Raw genomic sequence first — 25,450 nt, forward strand, 5'->3', positions numbered from 1 at the left:
TTGACATTTTATACTTAGTGTAAGTAATTGGCATATGGGAACTATATATTGCTATAGTATGTAACAAAATTGTTTTGGGAGGTGTTCTATCAGCTCAAGCTTCTCCCTCCATTTAGAGGGTACAGAATGATTCAGATTTCTCAGCAAGTGAAGCAATCTAATTGAATAATGGTATATTTGCAGTACGAGGTCAAGGAGCACAATATGTCAGCCCAAATTGTGCAAAACAAGCTTGGCTACTTTTCACTCTTCTTTCAGTGCAAAAGCTTTGAAGCCTTTGAAATAATAAGTGAAATAATTATTTGCTGTAGAAGCACTAAACACAATAATTCTGTGTGGGAAATAAGAATGATAATTAGGTTTAGTTGATTAGTGGCTGGACTCTCCTCAGGGTCTTTGCCAACTGAAATGACCCTGTGATTATTCCCTGCTCCTGTGTAGTCACAAATAGTGTAGCTTTTGAAATATTGGATATGTGCCTTCTACATTCTCAACTGAAACTGTCAAATTTGTTATGATTTTTATATCCATGTGACCTGCGAATATTTATCTGACATTGTGTAGCCATACACTGAGAAACTTTAACTCAGCATTACTCAGTATTTGTTAAATTTACTCTGGTATAAAAACTTTCATAACATCTGTTGCAAAAAAGTGTAAAGGTGAGGCTGAAATATAGATAACTGTAAGCAGAATATTGTACAAATATCAATTAGACTCCACTATTTGGAGAATTTAAATAGTCTACAAACAAATGTCCTTCAGAAACCCCAAACACAGCAAACAGGATGGCATCAGTGATGTGACTGTAAGTTCTGCTTCTGCCCCTTGTATTTTGGGACCCTCTTTCCTGGCCTTGTCCTTGGAACTGGGTTACACTCAGCTTGTGTGTTCTGCTGCTACTACACTGACTGAAAAGCTGATGCCTTAAAACTGTGCCCTTTGGGACAGATGCAGTTCTACTTGATACAACCATTTTTAGAATACCTTAATTTTTTTCTATGTATTTTTATCTGTATGTCTTTTAAAAAATTAGATAGTTACGGCATTACAAAAAAATTTCTTGAGTAAGTCATGGGGTTTTTTTCTGCATAGACTATTTCTGCAGAAATTGCTAAATGTTGGCATGGAACAAAGGCCTCATTCTCTGTTGGGGGGAATCACCATGGTATAATAATTGTTAAGAGTGGATTTAACTTTTCTGTGCATTTCTATTTACATTTTATAGGTGATGTGGCTGTAGTATTTGGGCAGAGCCAGTAGTTGCAGTGTTCCAGCAATAACAAACTTCCACACTGGTGTAGCGTAGGAGAGGAAGGAAGGTGCTACAGGCACTGACTGCAAATTAGATGAGCAGTGCTTCAGGAGAAGTTGCTTTCAGTGATAAATGTGCCCCAGCAGGCAGAAGTGTAAAAACAAAGTAAAGGCATTTTCAGACTTGTTTGGGCTTGTGCTGGATGGATCTCTGTTCACTCAGTGTTTGTGTTTTGCATTGGGCTGTTTCTAGTAGGCATTTATGTTCTGTGATTTGTTCTGCAGTGTTATTGATTGAGTCATTGCAGCCCTGTGAAGGATCTTATACACTGGCTCCTGCTGCTGCTCAGGTAACAAATAGGAGTAGCAGCATAAACCTCTTGGTTTTGTCCAGAGTCAGAAGTCAGGGATATTGGCAACACAGGCAATTGTATAAAGGTGATTCTTAGTGATCCTTAAATAGTAATAAGTATTTAAGCATAACACATTTGCATTAGAGGAGTCCACCTTTAGTGACTGAACAGTCAATGAAATTCTTAGCAGTTATCCTTCTTACTGGAACATCAACATTCCCATACCAACACTTCCTTGCTCTACCAACCCCAGTCAGTGTGCTGTTTGTTTGTACAAATGTACAGCAGACAACTCTTGCTGATGGACAATTGAGCTGGGAAGGATGTATGTGTGTGCCAACCAGTTAAAATTCCCCTGGCAAGGGCAGGCAGTGGAGATGACCCCGTGCTGTTCACCTGGTTACTGGCAGGGCTGGAAGGGATCTGCAGCCTGGCCTGTGCCCCTGGGGAATACCACTGCTGCTGGCAGGCCAGCGATACTGCTTGACTGACACTATCCTTTAAGGGATTTTGTCTAATTAAAGACTTGGCATTCGCTTTAGCTAATCAGGGACTTCCAAGATCTCTCTCTGAGATGACCCAGAGCATGGTAAGCAGGGATGAGAGAGGAATTTGCTGCAAGCAAGCGCCACAGCTATGATGTGTGCCTGGCTTGGGTAACCAAGTCTTACGGTTCTGTAAAGACATTTCAGCTTCATTAGGCTGGTATTTGACATTTAGAATTTGGAAGGCAAATCTAACAATTAATGATGTATAAAGCTGGTCTCTAGCCATGAAAGAATGGCTTATGCCTATAATTTTGTTCATATTTGTTGTATAATCAATATTATTATATTAGTTAAGTAGCATACTTATACATATATATGCAAATAGACATTTGCTTATATCAGCTGATATACAAATAGGTTTGAATATATTAAAAAATTGTAACATCTCATAATTTTAGTTTCAGTCTCTTTTTACTTGTTGGTCAATAAATATCATTCAGAAATGGAACTTCAATAACTAAAACAAAATATTTTAAATAATATTTGGGTGCTGCCTAATAAATGAGTTTTATTTAGGGACATTATATCTAGATGCTACTGTTCAATGTTTGAAGTTCTGGTAACTAAATTTTGAAATAATGATGTTAAAATTCTTCCTAGTGTTTTGTATTTTGTTGTGGTAGTTACCCTGCAACATCCTATGCCCATTATACTCTGGAAAGCATTCTCTTCATAAAATGTCTAAATGTTGTCTTATCTTATTTTAAAGTTCAATAAAGTGGCATTTTTTTTCTTTTTCCCTGAGGTTAAAGCAAAGAATAAAGCTCACCTGAATTACAATTTTCCACTGCAATACACTCAGCATTTTCAGGAGTATGCCTGTCTTGTAACATAGCTTTGGATTCAGAACATTCTTTAGACAAAGATTTTAAAGTTTTATGCTCCTGGGGACTTTTTGGAAATATGGCTGATTTCTGAACTTTGTAGCTGCTGCTAAATTTAATTTTGCAAACCCTCTCTTCTTGTTTGGCATTTTGGGTGCCTTTGTTCTGCATTCAGTTCCATGAAGCATTAGGAGGTAGGATATGACAGCCTTTGCAGGGTGCTGAGTAGAGAGGAAGAGCAGAGTAAAAGGACTGAAACCAGATACTGGTCTTGGATAACAAACCAGTGAAACTGATAAAAATCTTTCCCATGACTTTGAAGTGTGCAGGGTTAGATCTTATATAGATGTTTATTTTGAAGCTACTCTTCTTGGTTGCTTCTCTAAAATATCATAGCCCTCAAGTCCCACATCTAACTAAATATGTTGTGGGTTCCTGACTTCAAAGTAGCTGTGATAAATCAATGTGAAGTATGTGAGCCCAGCTGAAGTATGTGGCAATAGTTATGGGAGATAAATTATATTGTGCATATTGATGAACACTATCGTGAAGTTTTCAAGAGCTTGTACTTCTAAGGGTATTTGATAGTGAACTGGCAAAGCAGCACAAGAAAACTGCAACAATCAGGAAAATGAGGGAGCAGGGTAGAATGCACAATTGGTCTAAGTGTTCAGACATGAACTCGGTAATGAACATGATGTTAATAGGGAGAAATAAATTAGAGAAAAAAAGGAAATAAGTTTGTTAGTTACTCTCTCAATAACCAACACAATTTTAGTGTTTTTGCATTTGTCTAATTGCTTAGAGTTGTGAAGAGAGGGCAAGGGATATGATGGCTGTATGGTAATGGTAACCAAAATAGCTGTATAGAAAGGAATGTCTCTGCACATATTGTAGCATATTCAGGTGGTAACTTTAATGACAGCACCTGTCTGAGATTTCCAAAAGTGCTCTTTTTTTTTGCAAATATATTAGGGCAGTGAATTTTGATGGACTGTTGTATTGTTGAGTAACTTCTAGGTACTTTTCAAAGTGTAGAGTAACGTAAATCTTGTGATTATGTTTTTACAAAATCTCATTAAATAGTGCACAATTCACAGAAAACTTAAGAAAGTACTTGAAAGAATTAAAATTAAAAAATTCTAGATTATCTATTTATTCCTTTTACCAAGTAGTGGGTTGATACAAAAGCAGTCTACCTGTAAATGCAGAAGATTTTATTCTCTACAATCTTATTTTTCCCAAGTGATATAGTGATGCCTTCCCTTCGGAAAAGGTCTTGAAGCAGATTTAACTCTGCATACTAAACATAAATGGTACATCAGTCCTGCTCAAAGAGCACGACTAAATGATTTTTCCAATTCTGAAACATAATCTGGAGCTTTTTCAGCAGCAGCTGTTCCTGGAATAATGATAAGCAGAAAGGCTTGCTCTATCCTTACCACAGACTTGAAGCCAGTCTTGATCCTAGTAGAATTTCCCCACTCGGTTATCCTTCTGCTTCATCAAGTTATGAGTTGGTGAATAAATAGTGCTTTTTCATGTATAGCCAAATAAAATTACAAAAAAAGTAATCACCACACTTTTGAGTAAATCTTAAAAGTGATAATTTCTCTGTGAATCAAACTGATACTGTCACTTATTGCTGAGAGGTATTTAGCCTCAAAACAAGTTGTAATGGCCATGTTAGAAATAGCAGAAAAAATATAAAAACGAAGGCTGGGTTTGTGAGTTTTAAATTTTATGTTATTTGTTCATTTTTTTCTTTGTTGTTGTAACAATTTGCTGAATTTTACTTGAGTTTGTTCTGGTCCCACACAAATTCCGTCTTCCACCAAACCAGTTAATCAGGTTTTTTTACCTTAGTTTTACAGATGCATATTAGATACAGTTACATCCCAGCAAAAAATAGTAAATAAAATATTTACTTTGATTTAATTTAAATTAATTAATGTAAATTCATTTAATTTAAATTTAAACTGAACAGAAAAGATTCAGGATGTAGAAAAGCTACCACGTGAGTGGAAAGAATGCTCTTGTTTTCCTCTGGGACCTTCTTATTTGACTTCTGTCTGCTTTAAGACTTGCACTGTAGCATAAGATGCTTTAAATTCAGTTTATTCTTAGTAACTCAGTGTTGCTAGGATGAGTCCTTTTTTGACTGAAAGGAATCCTCCCAAAGAGAGAGCAATTCAAGCCCACTCTGAGACTGTGTTGGCATGTTTTGACTTAGCACTTGTAATGTTTTTACAGTAACTATTGCAGGAATTTCTTCTTTCCCCACTTCATCAGGAGAACTTGAGTTAACTTGCAGTTCGTTTCAGTGCAGATAAAGCAACAAGTGAAACAGTTTTCCAAAAAAGTTCTAAGGTAGTGAATGCCTATCATTTTTCACATCATGCTGTCACTTCTTTTTGCAATCAGTATTTGATGATGGATAATGCATATCCAACAAATTGTTGAGTGATGTTGAGTTAGTGACCCCTGAGGAGAGTCAGCTCTTCTTGCTCTTCTTGCTCCTGCATTCTCTGGCACTCACAGTAAGCTTTCTTTGCTGTATGCAGACATTGTGTGAACACTGCTGAAAAGTGATTTGAGAGCAGATTTGCCAGTAGCCCACATAATTTTTTATCCACCTCTCCTCCCACAGTACTTTGCTCACTTTAAAGGAGGCTTTTTGGATTCTGTGATAGCCCTTGCCACGCTGAACCTTACTGTTTGGGGTTTTTAAATAGGTGGCTTTCGGAAGCACTGCTCCATCGTCACTCTGCACCTCTCTAAAGCATGACTCCTGAATTTCGCATGTTGCATACTCTGTCAGGAAAAAAAAAAGCCCAAAACTGTCTAGATACTACCATCAAGACTTGGTAATGTTGGGAAAAAAAAAATCGAGGAAATGAGGTGTGTGTGGGGTGGGATGTCTGTGTGGCATGGACACATACCCCAAAAAGTTCAAACCCAGAATCCTTTTCAAAAACTCATATACTTGTTTGGTATTTTTTCAGGTTAAGTGGGTTTGAGTCCTAGAGAATTAGGCTGGATTTTTAAATCTGTACCTGTAGGCACTGTAATTCTAGAAATTTATCCTTCAATTCCCTTAGGGCAGGGATCATCTTCATTTGTATTGCAGCTAGAGAAGCAGGATGCTGTCATGGTCCTTAAATATTAATCTGTATTAATTGTAGGGCTTAATATGCAAGGACTCAAAAATTCCAATAATGAAAGATGGGAATCTGTTGGTAATATCTATGGTACAGTTAGCATTCTCTCTGCATCTTGCATATTAAGAGAAACTGAAAATTCTGTTTATAATACTATGTACTTTACAGTTAAATAGAGTTCTTCATGGAATTATCTATATAGAGAGTTATATAGATATCTATTCTATGTAGTCCATAAATAGGAAAATTTGCTTTGTTGCTGTAAACCCATTATATCTAGAGTAGCATTACTCATTTTTGTGTTACCTACTTGGTTTCTGTGTCAGTAAGCAATTCCTAGTAGAAGTAGTCACATGTTGCATTCTGCTGTAGCTGCAGGATGAAGTCCAGGGAGGTTATAGATTCTGGTGACCGACATGGGACTCAACGAGACGTGTTTCTGCTTAGCTGATCTCAGGAAACCATTTATTCAACACAGAAACAAACTCAGCTTAAATCCAGAGACAGAGAGCCCAGAATAGAGGCAGGGTAGGGGTTTTATGAGACTGACCCACAGTGGAGTTTAAGGTTGGGGTCTTAATAGGGACATAGGAAGGGAGAAGCTCCAGGGGCACAGAACCAATCAGAACACCCTGGGCTGCCACCCCATGAGGGTCCGGGGTTGGGGCAACTCTTCCTGGGCTCACAGGGCACATCCCCAGAGGCAGAGGGTGGAATTTATTTTTCCTGTGCTTTAAAACCACGCCTCTCACTTTAACACTGCTTATCTGAAACGAAATCTTTGCCTCCCTGGGCGGGGGTACCCCATAGTCACAGAAATATTTCCAACTTGTCAGCATCCATTGATACTTAATGATTTTCATTAACCAACTTTGACTTGTGTAAATCAATTTCTGTGTAGGTGTTAGAGATTAAAATTCTACATTACAGGGTGCTATGTAAAAGTTAGTCCCCGCAGTGGGCTCGTTAAATGCAGGGATGTTTATTTGCTCTGAAGTGGGTCAGAGCAGAGGATGAACCAGCATGAGCAAGCAAATCATTACTGTCTGAGTGTATTCCAGTGTGATAGATTTACAGAAATCTGCTGATGTGCTGATGCAAGTAGTAAGCATGAGGATGTTTTGAGTATCAATATTAAACCCAGTGTAAACTGAGTTTTGGGCAGTTTTCTTCCATTCTGCTCCATGAAATTGAAGGATTTCCTGTTTCCAGAAGCTTTTGCTTTTCCTTTTAAGAAAAAAATTGTATTTGAACTACCAGTAGAATGTGGTTTACAACCTTGTAAATATAGGTATGTATAAATCAGGGCTGTGACTAAGGAGAATTTTTAAATCTAATAGCATAAAGATTCTCACAGCAACTTTCACATGTTTTGATATAAACACTTATCTAGAGATACATTTTGAATAGCAATGGCTAATCTGTTTAGAGAGGAGTTTGTAGATACCTGAATTTGAAAAGCTATTTAACAGTTGAAAGGGTTTTTTGGAATTTAGCCATTTTGTGAGACAGGGGTTTATCATCTTAGCTCTCAAATGATGCAGCTGATAATGGATTAAATTCTGTCAGGAATGTATAAATTCTGAAATCTTGTCAGTTAGAAAACTGCTGCATTTATAAGTCCAGGGTTAAAAAAGGAGGATAAGACTAGTAAGGACCTTTCTTTTTCAAAACTTAAATAAATAAAATCGGTAAGCTTCTTAAAAATTGATTTTTTTTCTGAAAATGCTGCTTTTGTGTCTATGGAATGTTTTTCTCATGGACTTTGCAATTGTTGTCTCATGATTGCAAAATTCCTTTTATCCAAAATTTTGGAGACAAGATTGTGTCTATGCTGAAAACTGTTATGCTTTCTGTGAAGAGGGGTGCCAGCTCAGTATCCCAGTGAGGCAGGGTGCTAGAAACAGATTAATTACAAGAGCTCAATCTTCACACACGTTCATCTACCTCATTCCATGCTGCTTTGCCTGAACTATTTCTAGTTTCTGAGGTAAAACACTCATAGCTATCAGTAATATAAAGATAATTTGTAAGGCTCCAGAATGTAGGAAAAGGGCTCCAGAATGACCTAAGAATTTATAGACATAGGTAGAGATTTAATGCAATTCTCTCAAAATGGAGCTTTCATATAAAGTTTTTCTCACTTGGGTGTTAATAAACCACCAACAAATAACTCATTGGATTACTTAATTTGTCCTTTGGTATTTTCACAAGCGTAGTGCTTGGCTTTTGAATTATTGGTTGTTCTGCTGAATGTGACATTAATTTTTTCAATTATTTTAACGAAATGGAAAACGTCTGTTTCCAGGTTATTTTTAAGCCAGTTCATAGGAAAGTAGGATTAAAGATCACTGTGTTAGAGGAAAGTTATTTTTGGCACACGCTGCTGCTCTTTTTTTCCTCATTATTTTTTTCTTCCTGCTTTCTCCCAAAAATACACCTCCTGCTGTGCATACTTTTCCCTATTTGTCTTGCTGGTCTGTGTGTTCTTTCCAGTTCAATATTTGAACCTGATTGTGTGAAATGAAGCTCTTCAGATTCCCTAGGACTGCTCCCATATAGGTGTGGTAGATCTGACTAAGATTTGACTTGGAGGGGGTTTGTTTGCACTTACACAAATGTGTGCACTTCCTTTACCCCTTCAGGCTTTGGGATGTTGGAGTAGCAGAAAGAGAGCAAGTGGGAGAAGATGTGGCAGTTCAGTGGCTGAGCTGAGAAGGGAAGAACCATGGTCTTCTACCTGGCAGTTTTCTGCTTTCCTGCCATGGAAGGAGATTTTCTGGGCAGCATCTTTGCAGTGAGAGTGGCCCTGAGCACACTGTCCCATTGTATCACCACACACCCTGTGGATACAGGGACAGCCCCTAAGTGACTAGATGGCTTTGTGCTTACCTGGTACAAAATAAATCTATGACTGACTTCTCTGTGGGTCCATGAAACTTGTCTGAATGGAGAGGACTATTTAGATCCTTATTGAGAATGTTTTCTTTCGCAGATATTTGTACACAGAGGGCAACAAGCCAAATAAGGATGAGCTGTTCCTTTGTTGTTATAGAAAGCTCTATAAGACTTCCTTACCTACAACTGAGATTTGGATGGTGATCCTGACCCTGCTGCCTTCTTCCAATCTTTCCCTGCCTCCCAGGAAGCTGGGATTGAACACAATAGATATTTTTTTCTTAACTCCTTAACTATGCTGTTGTCAGGGAAGCTTAAAAGGTATACAGTGTCTGCACAATGTTGTCAGCAATAGATGTTGGTCTTCTCCACAGATTTCTTCACAAATCTTTTGAAACTACACTATTTTTTCTAGAAACCATGTGTTTTTCATCAAACTGCAAAGTCTGGTAGCATTAAAATTTTAAACTTTATATTGCCTTAAAAAAATAAATGGTGTGTACCACTAAGTTTGCTGAAGAGTCATTTTTAGTATCCCTGGTTGTGTGCTTCAGTGCCTGACATCTTAGTTTTCTCTGCTGCTGCTTAATGGCCCTTGTAGTCCTGGGATTTTTTCTAGGCATGGACAAGAAATAAATTATATTTTGGAATTACTGGACAGGAATGATAGAGATTTATTTTTACTGTGAGGGTGGTCAAGCACTGGCACAGATGACCTCGGGAGGTTGTGAAGTCTCTGTCCTTGGATATTGTGAGCAGGATGCAGCCTGCTGTGGCTGACCCTGCTTGGGCAGAAGGGCTGGACTTGTTAAGCTGAAGGCTGATTTGAATATCTCTGTGCCAGCAATTTGTCATGTAATTTTCCAGAAAGAGTTTGGAGGCTTCTCAGAGCTGGTGGTGATTTGTTTGACATGGACTCCTTCAACATTCTGTACTGTATATGGACAGTAAAGTATCTGTTGATCCTTACTGTTGTTGATACCTTGCTTGTGATTAAAAAATTTTCAGGATCTCTAAATATTCACTTATAGTCATGTTGAAATTAGACTATTTAAGATTATTGCTATCTATGTGGACTCGAGCAGTTCTAGGGAACTTCCACCCTTGCATCATAATTAAATTGTAATGTGGGGAACACTGAAGACACCATAAAAGATTTAAGAGCAACTTGAATTGCCTTTCTTTTTTAGGCAAAGATGGTCAGGACTGGATAGAGTCAGCTATTGTTAAATTAGTTTTGCTGTTGGCCTGGATAATATGTTACTGGTGCTCATTTTTATGAATTTTTGTATATGTGCAAAATTATGTTTATTTTTTTCTGTATGTGAGGAGTTATTTGTGGAAATGTTTGCAAAATAAAATCTTGAAGTAAAACATGTATTTGCAGCAGTGGCATTGGCCACGAATAAAATTGAAATGGACTTTTAACTTGAGTTGAAACTCTTATTCCTTTCTCTGTGAAGAAAAGAATTTGTGTCAAAGACAAAATAAGCTGAGGATGACTGTTAAGTGATTAATGCTCTTTTTCCAGTAGGGTGGACCTCAGTTCTGGAGTGATGATGGACAGGTACCTGAGTTCAGTGGTACTGGAATGTAAAAAAATATATGTGAAAGACCAAATTATAATTATATTTTGTACCCTCTATGCCTGCAGCCAGGAAAATCTTCCTTATTTTGCAATCAAGGCGAGACAGCTTTGAGTAGATACAAGCAGATTTTCAAGTCTTTCTCCTCTTTGTGTAATTGTTTTCAGCTTTTTGTGTTTTGCAGCTGTCATGTTAGAGGTGGGCAGAATGCTAAACCTGTGGATCTGGTCCGTCTGTGACCCCTTTCGGGTCCAGTGATCCAGTGAATCTAGAAAGGCACTGGCCCCATTCTCCTTCAGCTGGCCCTCTGGGTGTGTTGTGAAGGAAATCAGCAGTGATGTTTTTGCAGAATGTGGATGAGCAGCTGTGCCAGCCCGAGTCTGTCAGGAGAGGTGTGTGGTTTTCAGATCCTGACAGGGCCAGAGGGGTGGGCTTGGAGCTGCTCTGTGTCGTCAGGGCTGAGACAGTCGGGATTTACCCTGGAGCCAACCTGCAGGTGTGTAGGGACCTCCTACAGTTCCAAGCTTAAATACTTGGGGACTTCAAATACGTCCAAAGCCTGGTAGCAGCTGTGCGTAGGCTCAGAGTATTCTGTTTAAAACACACTCCTGGATATCTCTGGCTTGTTGAGAGTTTGCTTTCAACTTTTTTACTGTCACTTTTTGCAGTTGGTCTTTTCTAACCTTCAGCCCAGGATGTAAAACACTTAATGAAAAATTGCCTGGAGAATTCCTTCCATATCTTTCCTTGTGTATCTTTCTCTGTGAAGGTAAAGTCACCTCATAATTCCAAAAGGGTAGAGATTATTTGGAAGACAAAAAGCAAGCAAATGATTTACAGGTTGTAGTAGTCATAGAGTTGGTGCTTCTTGTGCAGAATGGTAATGACTAAATAGAAATGGAGCAACTCTCTGTTGTTAGGCCAAAATTATATTAACTGAAAACATCTTTAATAACTCAAAGCATGATAGCTCTTGACTTTCGTGACTCTAATGGTACTTTGCTGTGTTAGCTGAATTATTTGTGTTTCAAGCAGCAGTTGTTAAATACATCTCTGAATATGCCAATATAAATAATTGCAGTAATACTTTCATGTTATAAAACATTTCCCAATGGACTTGTTTTTAGTCCTTATACATGGAAACAGAAGTTACATAAATAGAAAAACATCGAATTAATAGAAGACTAAAGTCATCCTCCCCTTTTGAACACATTAGTTATAGATGTACTTATTTTTGGAAATTCTGAAATGCATGTCCTGCAGTGAGATTTGACTCAAAAATCGGGCTCTCCAGCAGGCCCTGAGAAAACTGGAATTCTATATGCAATAGCATAAAATCCCATACAACACTAGATACAGCTTGACTAGCAGACTGACCTGAGGTGCTTTACTGAAAACAAACAAATGCTTAAGAATGCTTTTCTTCATTGTTTTACCCTTATGCCCTGTGGCCAATAAATTTTCTAGTCCAGTTAGGGACACTTTAATTATTATTATCAACCATAGTTTTAGAGTGGTTTTTGCCTTTTATGTGGAATATGAAGCTGATATGTAATAAAGAAGCATTTTTAAAATTTACATCAATCTTGTTCCAATGTTCAAAACAAGCTAAAGCTTTAATCTGGAATTCTGTTGATTTTATTAAAAAATTCTGACAGACTGAAGGAGTGCAGAATTTCATTATGATGGGTTAAGAAGAATTTGCTGTTAGCATTCCTTGAAGATGAGAATTGTTCACACCTGAGAAGCTGAGGATTGTCATCTGTAGGATTGTAAATTAGCTGCTTTAAAACTAAAGTGGGCTAGCACTGTTTTCAACTTTGAGATGAAGAGCTGCGATACCCTGGTAAATCAGGGTACCATCTCAAATCTGCCAGGGGGTGTCTCTACAGAGACAAATAAAAGCTTGTTGTTGGGGTTTTTTGGGGTTTTTTTTTGGTTGGTTGGTTGGTTGTGGTTGTTTTTTTGTTTTTTTGGGTTTTTTTTTGTTTCCTTTTTATCCTAAACTAATATTTCTTTGTACGAATGAGTGGAAATAATTTAAAATTATATTTCTGTGAAGAAGTCAGCTATGACTTTACATGTGTCAGCATATCAAAATCAGGCAGTTTCAGATGTATTATTGTTGCATGTAAATAACCATAATTCACCCTTCAACAAACTTCTGCTAGAAATGACTGTATTTGTAGTATAAGGATCAAATTTTCTGTTTTGTTTTTCCTGTGTAGAAACCATTAACGTCTCCCCTTTTAAATAGTCTTCAAAATACAAACTGCGCAGTTGAAAATTTAGAGTAATTATGAGCCAGTATCTTGGAGGGGAAATAAGCTTGGTGTTGCAATTGAAGAAACTACAAATACAAATGTATGTGCTGCTTTAAAAATGTTACTTTAAAATAACATCTAGGCAATCACAACAGCTACAGTCACTATGGTGTTTTTCACCCTGTTATTTTTAGAAGGTTGGTTGTCTGTCCCACCAGAGTTCTCATGGCTGAGGTACATTTTTTGGAGAAGTTTAGGAGTAAAGGTTATTCCTTCAGAATATGCAAGTAAACAAATAGAAGATGGTCATGGGAGATGGATTCTTTGAAGCTCATCCTCTGACGTGATCCTTGACCTGTGAGGTTTTATTATTTCTGGACTCTGTCATTTATATGAAAAAAATACAAATATATGTTTTCTTAAATTCCTTATGAAGGAGCTCTACTTGCTATCTCTGCTTTCCTGTAGTCCCATGCTATTAAAACAATCATAAATTACTGGTCAGGATGACTGCTTCAAAGTCCTCTGAAGAGTTAATCATTGTCTCTTAACTGGACTTTTAATTTAGGTATTAATCCAGAATTGCCACCTTTTCTAACAAGGCTTACTTATGTTAGAACATCTTCTCCTTTTAACTACAGCTTGAATGCAGATTATGTAACATTTATCAAGTATTTCCCTACCAGGAAATTTAATCATTACTGGGCTAAAAGTGATTGTTCTGGATTGCAGAAATCTATTTTCTCCTTTGATTAAAAATGTGTCTTGCTCTTCTTTGCCTTGTCTTTGAAGTGTACTTTAGTCTGCTTTCCTTTGAGATGTGTGGGTTTTGTTTTGCTAAAAGGTCACCTCTGGCATATTGAAGGGATTAGTCAGTGCTTTGCATTGTGTTTTCTGTAGAGGACTATCTTTTTAGGCTGTCTCACTGGTCATTTTCAACATCAGGCGCTTATGCAATGAGAACCAATTGTGAATCAGCCTGACATTTTGGGAACCCAGCAGAGTGGAGAGCTAAAAAGGAAAAAAAAAAAATTACAAACATATAGGTCAATCATACACTGCCACATTTTACTTTTTTTGAACACCACTTGTGGAGAGTACTACAGGGCTCAAACATTCCTATGACCTTCCCTTAGGATATATTGAGAAGGTGGTTGTAGTGAGGTTTTAAAATTGCTTATTTTGTTGGTTTTTTTTTGATCTTTATGAAGTTGAAAGCACATCATTTTCTTGTCCCCTTCCTTGGCACAATAAAAGGAGGGAACACAGCCCTTCTCACACAGATGAATCCTAAAGCTGTTCAGTAAGACAGTAAACCTACAGTCTTTACTCTGTCTTTTCTTTTGTGAGTTACTGTTGTTAATATAGCTCCCTATTGCATCTTGTCCTGGCATCTTCATTTGATTACCTTTACTATGTAACTTAACTTCTTTACTTAAAGAAGGAATTAATATTTTATTCACCAGCAGAGTCTCATGGGCATCATCAGCACTGTGGCCACACGTCAATTAGCTTACAGTTAATTACAGAGCTGACTCCAGAGAATTTTACACAAAGTTCTTAATACAGCCTTTAAATCTGCAGCGTTTCTTAGGTGTACTTACATCAATGTTAACATCAGCTGGTTTGGGTGGCTTGTCCAGGCTGCAGGTGGATTACTTCCACCTGAGGGCTGGGCTCCTGTAGCTGGGCTTCCACCCAGGACCCAGAGTAGCTCCCTTACAACTGCTCAGAGCACTCTAAAAGATTTCAGGTTGTTTAGAGCTCTTCCTGAGCCTTCTTGTCTGCTGTAGTTGCTGGACTGTGTTGTCTTCCTTTATTTTGTGAGGGGAGCTTCTTTCCTCGCCAAGCCTGAAAGTATCTTGTAAAGATGCATATTGTGACATGGATTTGGAGTCAGACTAAGCAACAGCAGAATTTTCTTTACAGATTAGAGAAAAATCCTGTCTCTACAGTGTTGTAAAGTAACACTGCACACTGAGGATCAAACCCATGTAATGCTGCACTTGACAACTGGTATAGCAGTGAATAAATGCTCATGTCAAAGGAAGTGATGGGTGCTGTTGTAATAAAAACAAGTATGGCAGACTGAAAGATTTGAGACTTGGCACTTTTGTGTCTTTTCATCTTCTTGTGGTGCTGATGTATTTCTTTACATTTATTTTCTTTCCAAAGAAATGGAAAGTGTTAGGAACCAGCAGAATATGTTTTAGTTATAAAATCTGAAAGAAATTGTTATAGGTTCTAATTGTTTTCTGTGAGCTTATGGTATAAAGAAGGTCATAGTTCAAAGAAAAATGGAAGTCTGCTTACAATTTGAAGATCTTCTAATTCTTCATCAGGTACTTTAACTTGTAACCACTCTGTTTTTTGGATAGTGAGAAATCTGTGAGAGAAATTACATCAAGATTACTTCTTCATTAGATACTTGATATGACAATATTAGAAAAAGGTGAAGGAAGAAATGGTATTTACCTCTGTTTCTATGAAGATATAAACCCTTTTGTGGTATTCTGAAATAACAACAACACGAAAATGAATTGCAGCCTTGGAATAGCAGTATCAAAATTGATTTTGATATGAATATATTTTGGAGTGTAGTCATGTAATAGCAAGCTTTTGTAAGGCTTCAAGCCCTTTCCCCCCATACCCCTTCTTTCTTTACTTCTCTCACTAGAAAACTGAAGATCAGTCTAAATATCATTAGGAGGTGGTGCCATGAGTAGAATAGTTTTGAACAGAAGGAAAGAGGATAATTGATAATCTAAAGCAAACAGCAAGAGATCTGCTTTGCTGTCACAAGTCTACTACAGCATGTCTGAGAAAGATTTCTGTGCTGTTAGAGTCACAGTACACTCAGTAAGGAAATGCACTCTTTTTGGGAAAAATGGTATTTTTGTAATTATTTGAAAGAGATATGCAGAGATACATATTCTCAGACACATTTTCAAAAATTAAAGAAGTTCAAACATCTTGATCAAAAGCAGTTTTTTTCATTACTTAAGGAGCTTTCCTAAGCCAAGCTGGAAGATCTCTTCTTATTGCTGTTGTGTAGCTGACATCTAAAGCATGAAGATGATAGAATTCAGTTCTCTACAACTGCAAATAAAGCTGGAGCAGGATTGTAGATGTGCTGGAACAGATCATCTGATATTAGCAGCAGATCAATACACAACAAATATAAATAGCACTGGATGGATACTTAACACATGTAACCACGCATTTGCTCATACACTGCAGATATGATGCCTGTGAGCTGTGTTGATCCAGTCAGCCTATTTCCTGAGCCTCTTGCATCTATCATACTTAAACTCCTAAGTATCTGGGGTTGTCCAGACTAAATAGCAAAGCTGTAAAAGGAAACAGGCCTGTTCTAGCACATCAGAAGATTTAATATCCCTTCTCAGGAAATGCTGGCAATAGCAATAAAAAGTTGCAGATTAAGCCTTTGCATTGCTAGGGAAACTTCCCTGTCTGACCATCCAAGGACCACTGGCAGTCACACTCCACAACCTGAGCTGGGACCAAAGCCCCTTTACAGCTACATTCCCCACACTCACACAGGTCTTACTCAGAAAGAGATCACTTCTGATTTTCATGATGATAATTCTAACCAGGTTAATCACCTCACCTACAAATAAGATGATGAGTGCAGCTGGCAACTCAACTCATGGGCATGATCACTTATCCCCACCCTCATGCATTTCCCCCCAGCAGCATTCATGTGTATCTTATTCCAATGATTCATAAATAATCATGTTCTTTTAGCTGCAAATTAAGTGGGCAATGTTTGATGTTTTTCTGGACAGCATACTGATATATTATTTACAGTTAATACTGTTGATATTGTTTGGTGTTTGTGGGGGTTTATTCCCCCAAAACCTGTACTTGTAGAGATACCGCAGTGAGATATTTTAATGCTTAATTTAGTAAGACTTCCCTGTCATCTTTCTCCTTGGATTGTTGATAGAAATTTTCTTCCTGTTGTTTATTGCAGACATCCCCGAAGGATACTAATTGTTTTATGTATGTACATTTCCTTGCAAAGATAACTAGGTTACTTTAGGAACCAGCTGTATGCTCTAGAGAACAGATATATTATTTTTATAGAAGCTTCTCATCCCCAGAGACAGGAACAGTGATCTGCTGTGTCTTTGTGATCTGAATGTCTTTGTAGGTAAAAATCAGTGGATTTTATTTGTATATGTGCTCCAAATGTAGTCTTCTGTTGGACAGTTTTATTTCATTATGGAGTTCACCTGAGTCTGAGCATCTATTTTAGTCACTACAATTAAAGTGTCCTTCCTAATGCATACCTGTTGCTTGGCTATGTAACTATGTCCTCATTTTGTGATAACATAAATTAGTAATAACATTTTAACATTAAGATTTTTGTGGCCATATCCTTTGACGTTTAGTGTTGTATGGTGAGTTGTTCTGGGAGTCCACATTGCAGTCTGTGGGAGCAGCTTCTCTGTTCTTTCTGTCCCCATCAGCATACTGAAGCATTCCTGCTGGCACAGGAATGGGACAACCAGTTAGTAGTATTTATGATAAACCAGTTAATGAGGTTTATTATGGAGCACTAGCAGGCGTGCTCATTAACACCATTCTGTGCTAATGCCCATCCTTAAATGTTCATTTTGTTTGCTTTCAGGCATGTTTTGCCAAACAGAGAACACACTGCTGTTCAGTTCTCAGCCCTCCCACAATTGCATTTGCATTCTTAATTCAGAAGTATGGCCAAAGTTTTCCTGTATGTTCCAAAACTGGATTATTCCTAAGCTTTTGCATGTGTCTGACTGAAGGTATTCCTTTTCAGCAAAGGCAGAAGCAGTGGTGATGTGCACTTCCTTCTCTTACACTTCCCCACCATCCCCAGCACTCCCCCAGAGTGGAGGAAAACAAGCTGTTCAGTGTTCTGCTTGTAGCATAGGTCTGAGTGTGGTGTTCCCTTCTTTCATACGTCCCTTTGCCCACTAAGGAATAGCTACACCTTATTTAATAAGTTTATCAAGACAGACTGTACATTATTATTTATAAACTAAGCTGTTTTGGGATAATAATGCTGCTACATTGTCAATGAAATGAATAAAAATTTGAACATTACCTTCACATATATATGTGTGTGTGAGACACAGGCTTTTCCCACTCCCCCTGTCTTCAGACACTACTAATTTTCTGTTGTTTTGACAGCGTACAAAATAGCACGCCCTGGAGACAACAGGGATATGTTGTTAATTCCTGTTCCTGGCCAGCCCCCTGGAATCTGTTTTGTTTTGGAATATGGGAAGGAATGAAACATGGGAAACGGTGTTTCTGTCACTGGTTAAAGAAAGAGCTGCCTTGCACACTGCCATATAGGCTAATACATGCATTGTGTGAATCTAGAGTATGAGAAGACATTCACCAATGCACTGTATTTTTCCTCACTAGCAAAAAAATAAATTATTCAGTTTCAATGCCATTTCCCAATTTTTGGTCTCCTCCTTGGCTCATTTCCCAAACAACTCTGCTCTGATCTGGGGATGTCTTTCATTCCCACTTTGCATGTTGTTTGTTCTAGCTACTGGATCTTTTCCATTTCTGGAAGATGCTGCATCTCCCTGTTTCTCTGCCAGACTAATTTAGTTTTGCTCCAGTGGGCTTTGTGCTTGGAGCAGAGAGTGCTGGGTGCCTGGTCAGAACTGTTACAGTTTCAGGGAAGGTAGATGTTGAATTTCCAGGCTATTTCTATTTTGGGTTTTGTTTGTTTCCTTTCTTCTTACTGTTATATATTAATTGGGATTTTTTTAGTTTTTCTCTCTGTACTCTCTTCCTATTTAAAAGTAACATTTTCAAAAAGTCCTCTAAGGTCCTTGAGGAAACAGTAACCAGACTTTGTCTTCCTTTATGTGGGCACACACACACAGAAGGACAAAGAGCACAATCATCATGTCAGGGCAGCACGGAGAACAGTGAAATATCAGTAGAGGATTTGTTTCTTCCTGCTGTCTTAACTTTATTCTTTTATATTAAAGCATAAATTATTCCTAATGCAGTTCTTCCCTAAACATTCATTGTACACTGATAGGCTCAGCAGAGGTGGGGTCACCAGGGGAATGGATGAGTCAGGCTTTTACACACTGAGTCAACAGTCACAATGAGTAGATTCATATACTTTTGGCATGTAAGTACAAGCTGGTGCTTCATTTCACTGAGTTTTGTTGATGAATTTTTCCAGAATTAATTCAGACATAGTGAAGTATGGAGAAGTAGCACGACCTGTGGTCTGCTTGGGCGTAGGTTATGGTGGAAAGTGCGTTGATGTTGTTACCTGCTCTTACGGTGTTACATTTGCAGATAAGGAAATAGCCTCAGAATGCCTTTCATGCTTGTGTTTCTATCAGTTTCTGTTTGAGTGGTCTGCTAATAAAGCCTAACACACATGTTTAAATATATAGCATGTAGATGGTCTTCTGGTTTCCTAACTCTGTAATGTTTCACTTTGTTTCTTTGAACACCTAAGGTTTCTCGAGATGCTGATAATGATAAAATCATTCAAAGGGCAATAATGCAGCACGGGGCTGTGAAGCTTGCCAGGCTGTGAACAGGATATAACAAAATTTTTTTTCTTTGGCATCAGCTTAAAAGTAGTCCTTTTGTTTCGTTAAACTTTTCATTTGGGCTGTTTTGAAGGGAAGTGATGCACTGTGGCTCAAACTGACAATTTCTGTGCTCTCTACCAAGGGCAACTTTATTGAATATCCTCTCTGACTGAAAGGCAAGTTGTGAACAGCAGTAGTCCAGTTTCACAATAGAGATAAATAACACTGTCATCAAAGTAGATGCAGGTTTCATTTAATTTCATTTATCCTTCTGCACTGGTGTCTCCCAAAGAGCTCTGATGCTTTATGTTGATCCTCCCTACTGGAGATATGCAGATGAGTTATTTTCCTGTCAGCTCTATCCAATGAAATTCAAGATCATGCTGCTAAGCCACCTTTTTACAGGAAAAATGATCTAATGACTGGATTGCAGTATTGTCACAGAAATAAATTGTCTCCTATATTCAGATAGCACCAAGGTGGTGACCATTTAGTGCAAATCTTCTTCCTATTGCTAAAGGTTTCTCAATAGGATAAAAGCCTGTGCTCTTGGCAGCTAAAAGATTTAGTCACATCTAGATAATGTCTTTGAGACAAGCCACAACTAGATCAAATATTGTTCGTGACGGTTTTACCTCCATTCATCATGCACTAGTACTTTTTGCAAGAGTTCAGCTGTAAAGCTCCTACCAGAGTCACTGGTAGTGTTTTTTGGGGGGATCTAATTTTATTTTTCCTGATTATCTGTGTCTCTTAGTTTTTCTCCCTTTTGCTGTATGTATTCTATTGAATTGTATAGTGGTTGTGAAAAATTTGGCTGTCTCTCAGTTCCAGCTTCTGTTAGTGGACATGGGCTCTCTTGCAATTCCTCTGAAACTGTACTACATTCTAAAAAAATTATTATAGAGTGCAATATTTAAGGGTTGTATGGTGGCATGAGATCAGGTTTTGTGAGGGGAACTGGCTATATTTGGAAATCTCAGTGATCTGCTTCTACTTCTGTTATCAGCTTTAGAGAGGACAAAGTCAAATAGTGTGAAAAGGTGGCTGCCCAACCTTTTCTGCTTTGGCAACTGGTTTTCAGTAAGTCTGTAATTTTTAAGGTGATGTCAAGTAGTACTAATATTCAGTCATTTTAATAATGTGGCGAATCTTAGCAGCAAAGACTTGCTGGAAACTCACAATTTGAGCCTGGTGCTATTACATCAGCTGTTTCATAATGACTTCGTCATGTACAGACTTTTATGCTTATCCCACTTTTTCCACCAAATTATAATAGGGTCAGTTTGAGTACCAGGGTCCTGGTACATAGTTTAAGACTATGTACCAGGAAATTTCATTGGCAATTTGGACTAAAGCAAAAACTTTAATCTCTGAAGGTTAGATTTAATTGTCTCCCTGTCTCTTTTAACTGTAATTAAAGAGTGATAAAAAAGCTTCAGTTGGCTTTCCTTTTATTTACTACAGCAGCAGGTCCAAACCCAAAGGACAGAAAAAAAAGGGTATAAAACAAGCTTAGTTGGCCTTTTGTATGTATCAGAGCTTTTCTAGTGCTGGCTTCTCATCAGACCAAGTTTGCTTGCTGTGAGGATAATCTGACTCACTTTTTGAAAACTTAAAGGTCAGCTGCACTTGAGGAAGCCCCTGCTAGGCAGTGGCTCATAGAAAGTACCCTCAGCTCTTTCTTGACAATTACCCTCTCTGAAACCATAGGCTTTTCTTTGCTTGCCTCAGGCTTCTGAGATCCCAGAGTAGTTTATTACCCTGCAGAAAGCACTAGGTAGATCCCACTGCAGTGTTCACTGCTGTATATTCCTTAGGGAAGACTAGAAGGTGGATAGTTTTTGCTTTTGAGCCAATGCATGCCCCATTAATCTGTGTCCCTTCTGTTAAGCAGCTAATGGTGCATTTATTTATTTCCTCCTCCTTTTTCTTCAGTGCTTTCACCCTTTCATTTTGAAGGCACGAGGTATATTAGTCTAAAGAATGATCTCAGTCACCTGTAGAACTATGAGCCCAGGATAAAAATGAATTATTAAATCAGAACTGAATTTCTCTATTCGGTAGAATGAGTTTTAATAATGATGCTATATAGGCGGAATGCAATTCTCATTTATATACCAGTCACTGACAGAAGAATTGGTTAAGTTGCTGTCTGCTTTTAGGTAAGTAGATTTATACCTCACAACTAGTATCTGCTAAGTTCACAAGTAGTAGCAAACAGTATAAACCAACTTGACCACTGAGAGCAATTAGTTGGTTTAGAATGTGTTTGAAATGGTTGTGTAACTGGGAAAATTGTCAGGCAAGAAAGGATCCTATAAGGCTGCTACGAGAGATTTTGTGGGCAAATTAAATGAGTACTTATGTAAAATTAACTACTATTGCAGCGTGTGTAAGTGTGCGTGTCTGCGCACGCATGCTCGTGGACTGGGGCTGATGAACCTTTGGCAGGGAGCTTTGCAGAAGCTGCAAGTATTTTTAGTGGAAATGAGATCTCAGCTCAGTTCTGTGGCATGTGACTTCCTATTTCTGTAGGTTACTTCCAAGGGACTTCCTCTGTTAAACTGACTTGTCTCCGGAGATTTAATCTGGAGCCGGAGCATGGTCTGCTTTGTCCTGTGCCTGTGACAGCATTTTCCTGGAGTTTTCTTTTGAGTATTTTATTTTTATTTTGCACTGTCTCCAGCATGCAAGGATCTAGTGGCTGCTACCCGTGATCGGAAGCTGAATACGTTTATCCAGGTCTCAGTGGTGCATCCAGTAGAGCACATTTTGACGCGGTATTCAAGCACTGAAATCGTGGAGGTGAGAGTCTCTTTTATTCAATTAACATGTTGATTAATGGATTGCTCATTTCTTCCTTAGAAAGTGAATTAGGAATAAAACAAGTTAGTGCATAGTCCTAGGTAAGACAAGCACATTCTGGCAGTTTGTAAAGCATACCTAAATGTGCTGTAGTTCTTGGCATTTAACCAGGATAAACAGAAATTAACTTGGCTTTTCATGAAAGCCCTGTTGTTCCAAGTAGAGGCATGGAGAATATTCCAATTCCCCAGACATAGGTTTAGAATGAAACAAGGAATATTTGCTCTCATGAAGGGACAAGGCAATGCAAAATAAACTGAATTAAGAGTATAGTGAGTTTGGAAAGTATTTTTAAATTGCAGAAAATATTATGTGGTCTGTTATCCTATTTTTTTCTTGTTCTGTTTTTTCCATTAGTGAGTTTATGCTTTTGCAATTGGAAAAATATTACCCTACATCTATAATTGGGGTAAAGAATGTGTGTATGTAATGTCTGTGACTTTATATAAAATAATTATAGACTTTATAATAAAACATAAAAAACATAAAAAAAATAACTTGCATCATACATTACAACAGAATTGTCTGAGACTGCTTTGCTAGCCCACAATTTGCCCTGTAAGCATCAGTGTCACAAACAGCAAAAATGGTTCAGAGAAAATGAAGGGAAAGCAATGTAGGTGTAACTTGCTTAACTTGCAGGAGAGATTCATTAAGAGCAGGGAAGTCTCATTGTAAACAAACACATGATTTCACCAGAGGCTTGTTTTAACTGTTAAATACGATGAGAGTATTTCATGTGCTCTGTGTGATTACTTTCAACCAACTACTAATTAAATTATTATGGTTTCAGCCCTCAACCATCCTGAAACTGCTAAATTCAAATATCTTGTATCTGATCAGGACATTTCATTGCAGACGGTCTGGAATGATACCATGCAAAAGATGAATAGATAACTACTTTTTTTTTTTTACTAGAATTTGATACATTTCCTAATGTAATGTCCTAGACCTCAATAAATTCCTGAATTTATTTTTTCAAGGTTCTCGGCTTTGTAGTCAATCTTTGGTGGGGAGGAAGGCAGGGATACAGAAAGTTATCCATAAGATAAATCACCTTTGTCATGCACAATCCTGTGTTTTTTAACTTGATGTAAAATGTAAGGATACATGCCTGGTAATCTTTGGAAATTAAGTATAATTAAACATTAAGAAATTATAAACAATATTTTGTATGATTCATTTAATTGTATATCTTTAGCTATGATATAGTTACTTCTGTGTACAGCTTTTAGGTGTAATCATAATGTTTCAAAGCACAGGAATGTTATTTTATTTGCAATACTGCCTAAAGAGGAGTATTTCAATCCCTCCTCCTCAAATCAATATCCTTAATGTAATACCGAGAGCATTTCTATACACTTACTATTTCTGTAGGATTTCTATACACTTATTATTGTGGCTTAATGAAGGTTGCTCTTTTTTCTATGTATGTGCAAGTTAAATCTTTAGTCCATTTAAATTAAGATGAAAATGTGGTATTTTCAGAAAGTGTTGTTGGGAGTAAGAAAGGGTTTGGTTATTACAGGTTGTATTCCAGAACCTGATAGTGGCTGAGCTGTTTAAAATCATGTTACTAGGCTCTGCTTCAGAAGCATTTCATATCCTTTCCAGTTAAAAAACTTTCCAGGAAGTTGTTGTGGTTTTGTTTGTGTTTTGCTTGTTTGTTTTTTGTTTTCCTGATAAAGTTTTAAGGTTGTTTGTTTTTCTCACTGGTTTGGTAATAAAACTGAGCTGTTCCCATCTCTCTGCTGTAGACAGCTGACACTTTTTTGGTTTCTGTACCTCCATAGTGACATCATTGCACAGCTGTTACCTTACTGAGTGTTTACTCATATTGCACAGGGTACAAAAGATCCACTGTTTTTGACTGGTGTGACCTTCCCACCGGAATATCCCGTCTATGAGGAAACTAAAATAAAACTAACAGTCTATGATGTCAAAGATAAATCCCAAGACACGGTAAGTGCTTAGCTTCATTCCTTGCACAGATCTTACTGTGGAGTAAGTTTCTTGCTGTGTTTTTTATTTTGACTCTCATTAGCAAATGTGAAATTGGTTTTGTTGTTCTCTTATCCCTAAAATCTACTTTATCAGTTATTGATATATTAGAAAATAGAGAATCATGCAGTTAAGATGGGCACTTTGCTATTGGCTTTTTAACTGCTTACATGGGTCAGCACAGGTATTCCTGGCAAATAAAAGATTGCTCTGGTGTGCTTTTTGAGGGCAGAGAACACATGGAATAGACTGAGATTGCACCACTGTGAATAATTTTTCAGAAATACGTTTCTGATAATATTTTACTTATATGCGCAAACCAGAATGACCAGAAAGCCTGTAACTTGGGAAAGAGCTACTCACATTTTATTTTAATCTCTTGTATGATGGTACTTGCAGCTTTTCTATCACTTGCTTCTGTTATTGATTTGTAGCAGTCCAAGTTCTACAGTGTCACAGCTAAAGGTGAATCATTTGTTGTACATTTTTGAATACAGAGTCATCTTTTTATTCTTGGAAGTTACTCACTTGAGCTGATATATGGAGGTCAGTGGAACAATCTGAGTGATTTAACTGCCAAATACAGAGCTTAAGTGTCATTTTATGTGTTCCAGGTAATCTAAGATATCATCATAGGACGTATGGGAGATGTGTGTTTTTCTCCTGTGGCAGCTGGAATCCAGCTGATAGTTTGCTCTTGGGCTTCAAGAATGACCCCTGACACCTGTATTTAATTAACTGAATTGCTCTTTATGTATCTGTAGTTGGCACCCAGTATGATTAAAGCAAGTGCAAGCTTATGTCCTGACTGTATATGTGTTCATTATCTATAAGAAGGAAATTAAAGGCATAATTTCAAGCTTTGACTGTCTTTGAACTGCTTACAAAAGTGAAGTTCTGTGTTTTGAGAAGTTGTAATTTTTTTCAGGTAAAAAAATTTTTGATCTATTTGTTTAAATTTTCAACCTTTGTGAGCCAGCAGGTTGGCTCTGTCCCCTCACTGTGCTCTTTCACAGGCATGTGTGGAATATTTGAAACACAGAATCTAGATTTCTTCTCTGTTTAAGAATAACCAGGGAAGGGACATGTATGTGCATTTTATAATG

The 25,450-nt window shown here is 37.6% G+C and overlaps 1 protein-coding gene and 1 long non-coding RNA gene across 15 annotated transcripts in view; one reads left to right on the forward strand and one right to left on the reverse strand.

Annotated features, from left to right (window-relative positions):
• Positions 1-25,450, forward strand: part of INPP4B (inositol polyphosphate-4-phosphatase type II B) — a 322,017-nt gene that overhangs the window by 115,088 nt on the left and 181,479 nt on the right. For 13 of the 14 annotated variants that reach the window (XR_015772647.1, XM_088056200.1, XM_088056198.1 and 10 more), the window contains 2 exons: positions 22,165-22,283; positions 24,189-24,305. The exons of the other annotated variant lie outside the window; for it this stretch is intronic. Coding sequence is in view for 12 of the 13 variants with exons in the window: in XM_088056200.1 (XP_087912326.1) it covers positions 22,165-22,283; positions 24,189-24,305 (236 nt within the window). In the remaining variant the exon portion in view is untranslated. The remainder of the gene's footprint in view (positions 1-22,164; positions 22,284-24,188; positions 24,306-25,450) is intronic. 14 annotated transcript variants of the gene reach the window in all.
• LOC148184202 (uncharacterized) lies at positions 13,398-15,279 on the reverse strand. The gene is made up of 3 exons (XR_015772823.1): positions 15,202-15,279; positions 14,493-14,749; positions 13,398-13,899 (listed from the first exon to the last, which is right to left on the reverse strand). It is a non-coding gene; the product is annotated as an uncharacterized LOC148184202 (long non-coding RNA).

The sequence above is a fragment of the Pseudopodoces humilis genome, chromosome 6 (assembly GCF_049639895.1).
Source record: "Pseudopodoces humilis isolate 2021_Gansu_Grassland_sample_001 chromosome 6, ASM4963989v1, whole genome shotgun sequence".
Lineage (NCBI taxonomy): Eukaryota > Metazoa > Chordata > Aves > Passeriformes > Paridae > Pseudopodoces > Pseudopodoces humilis.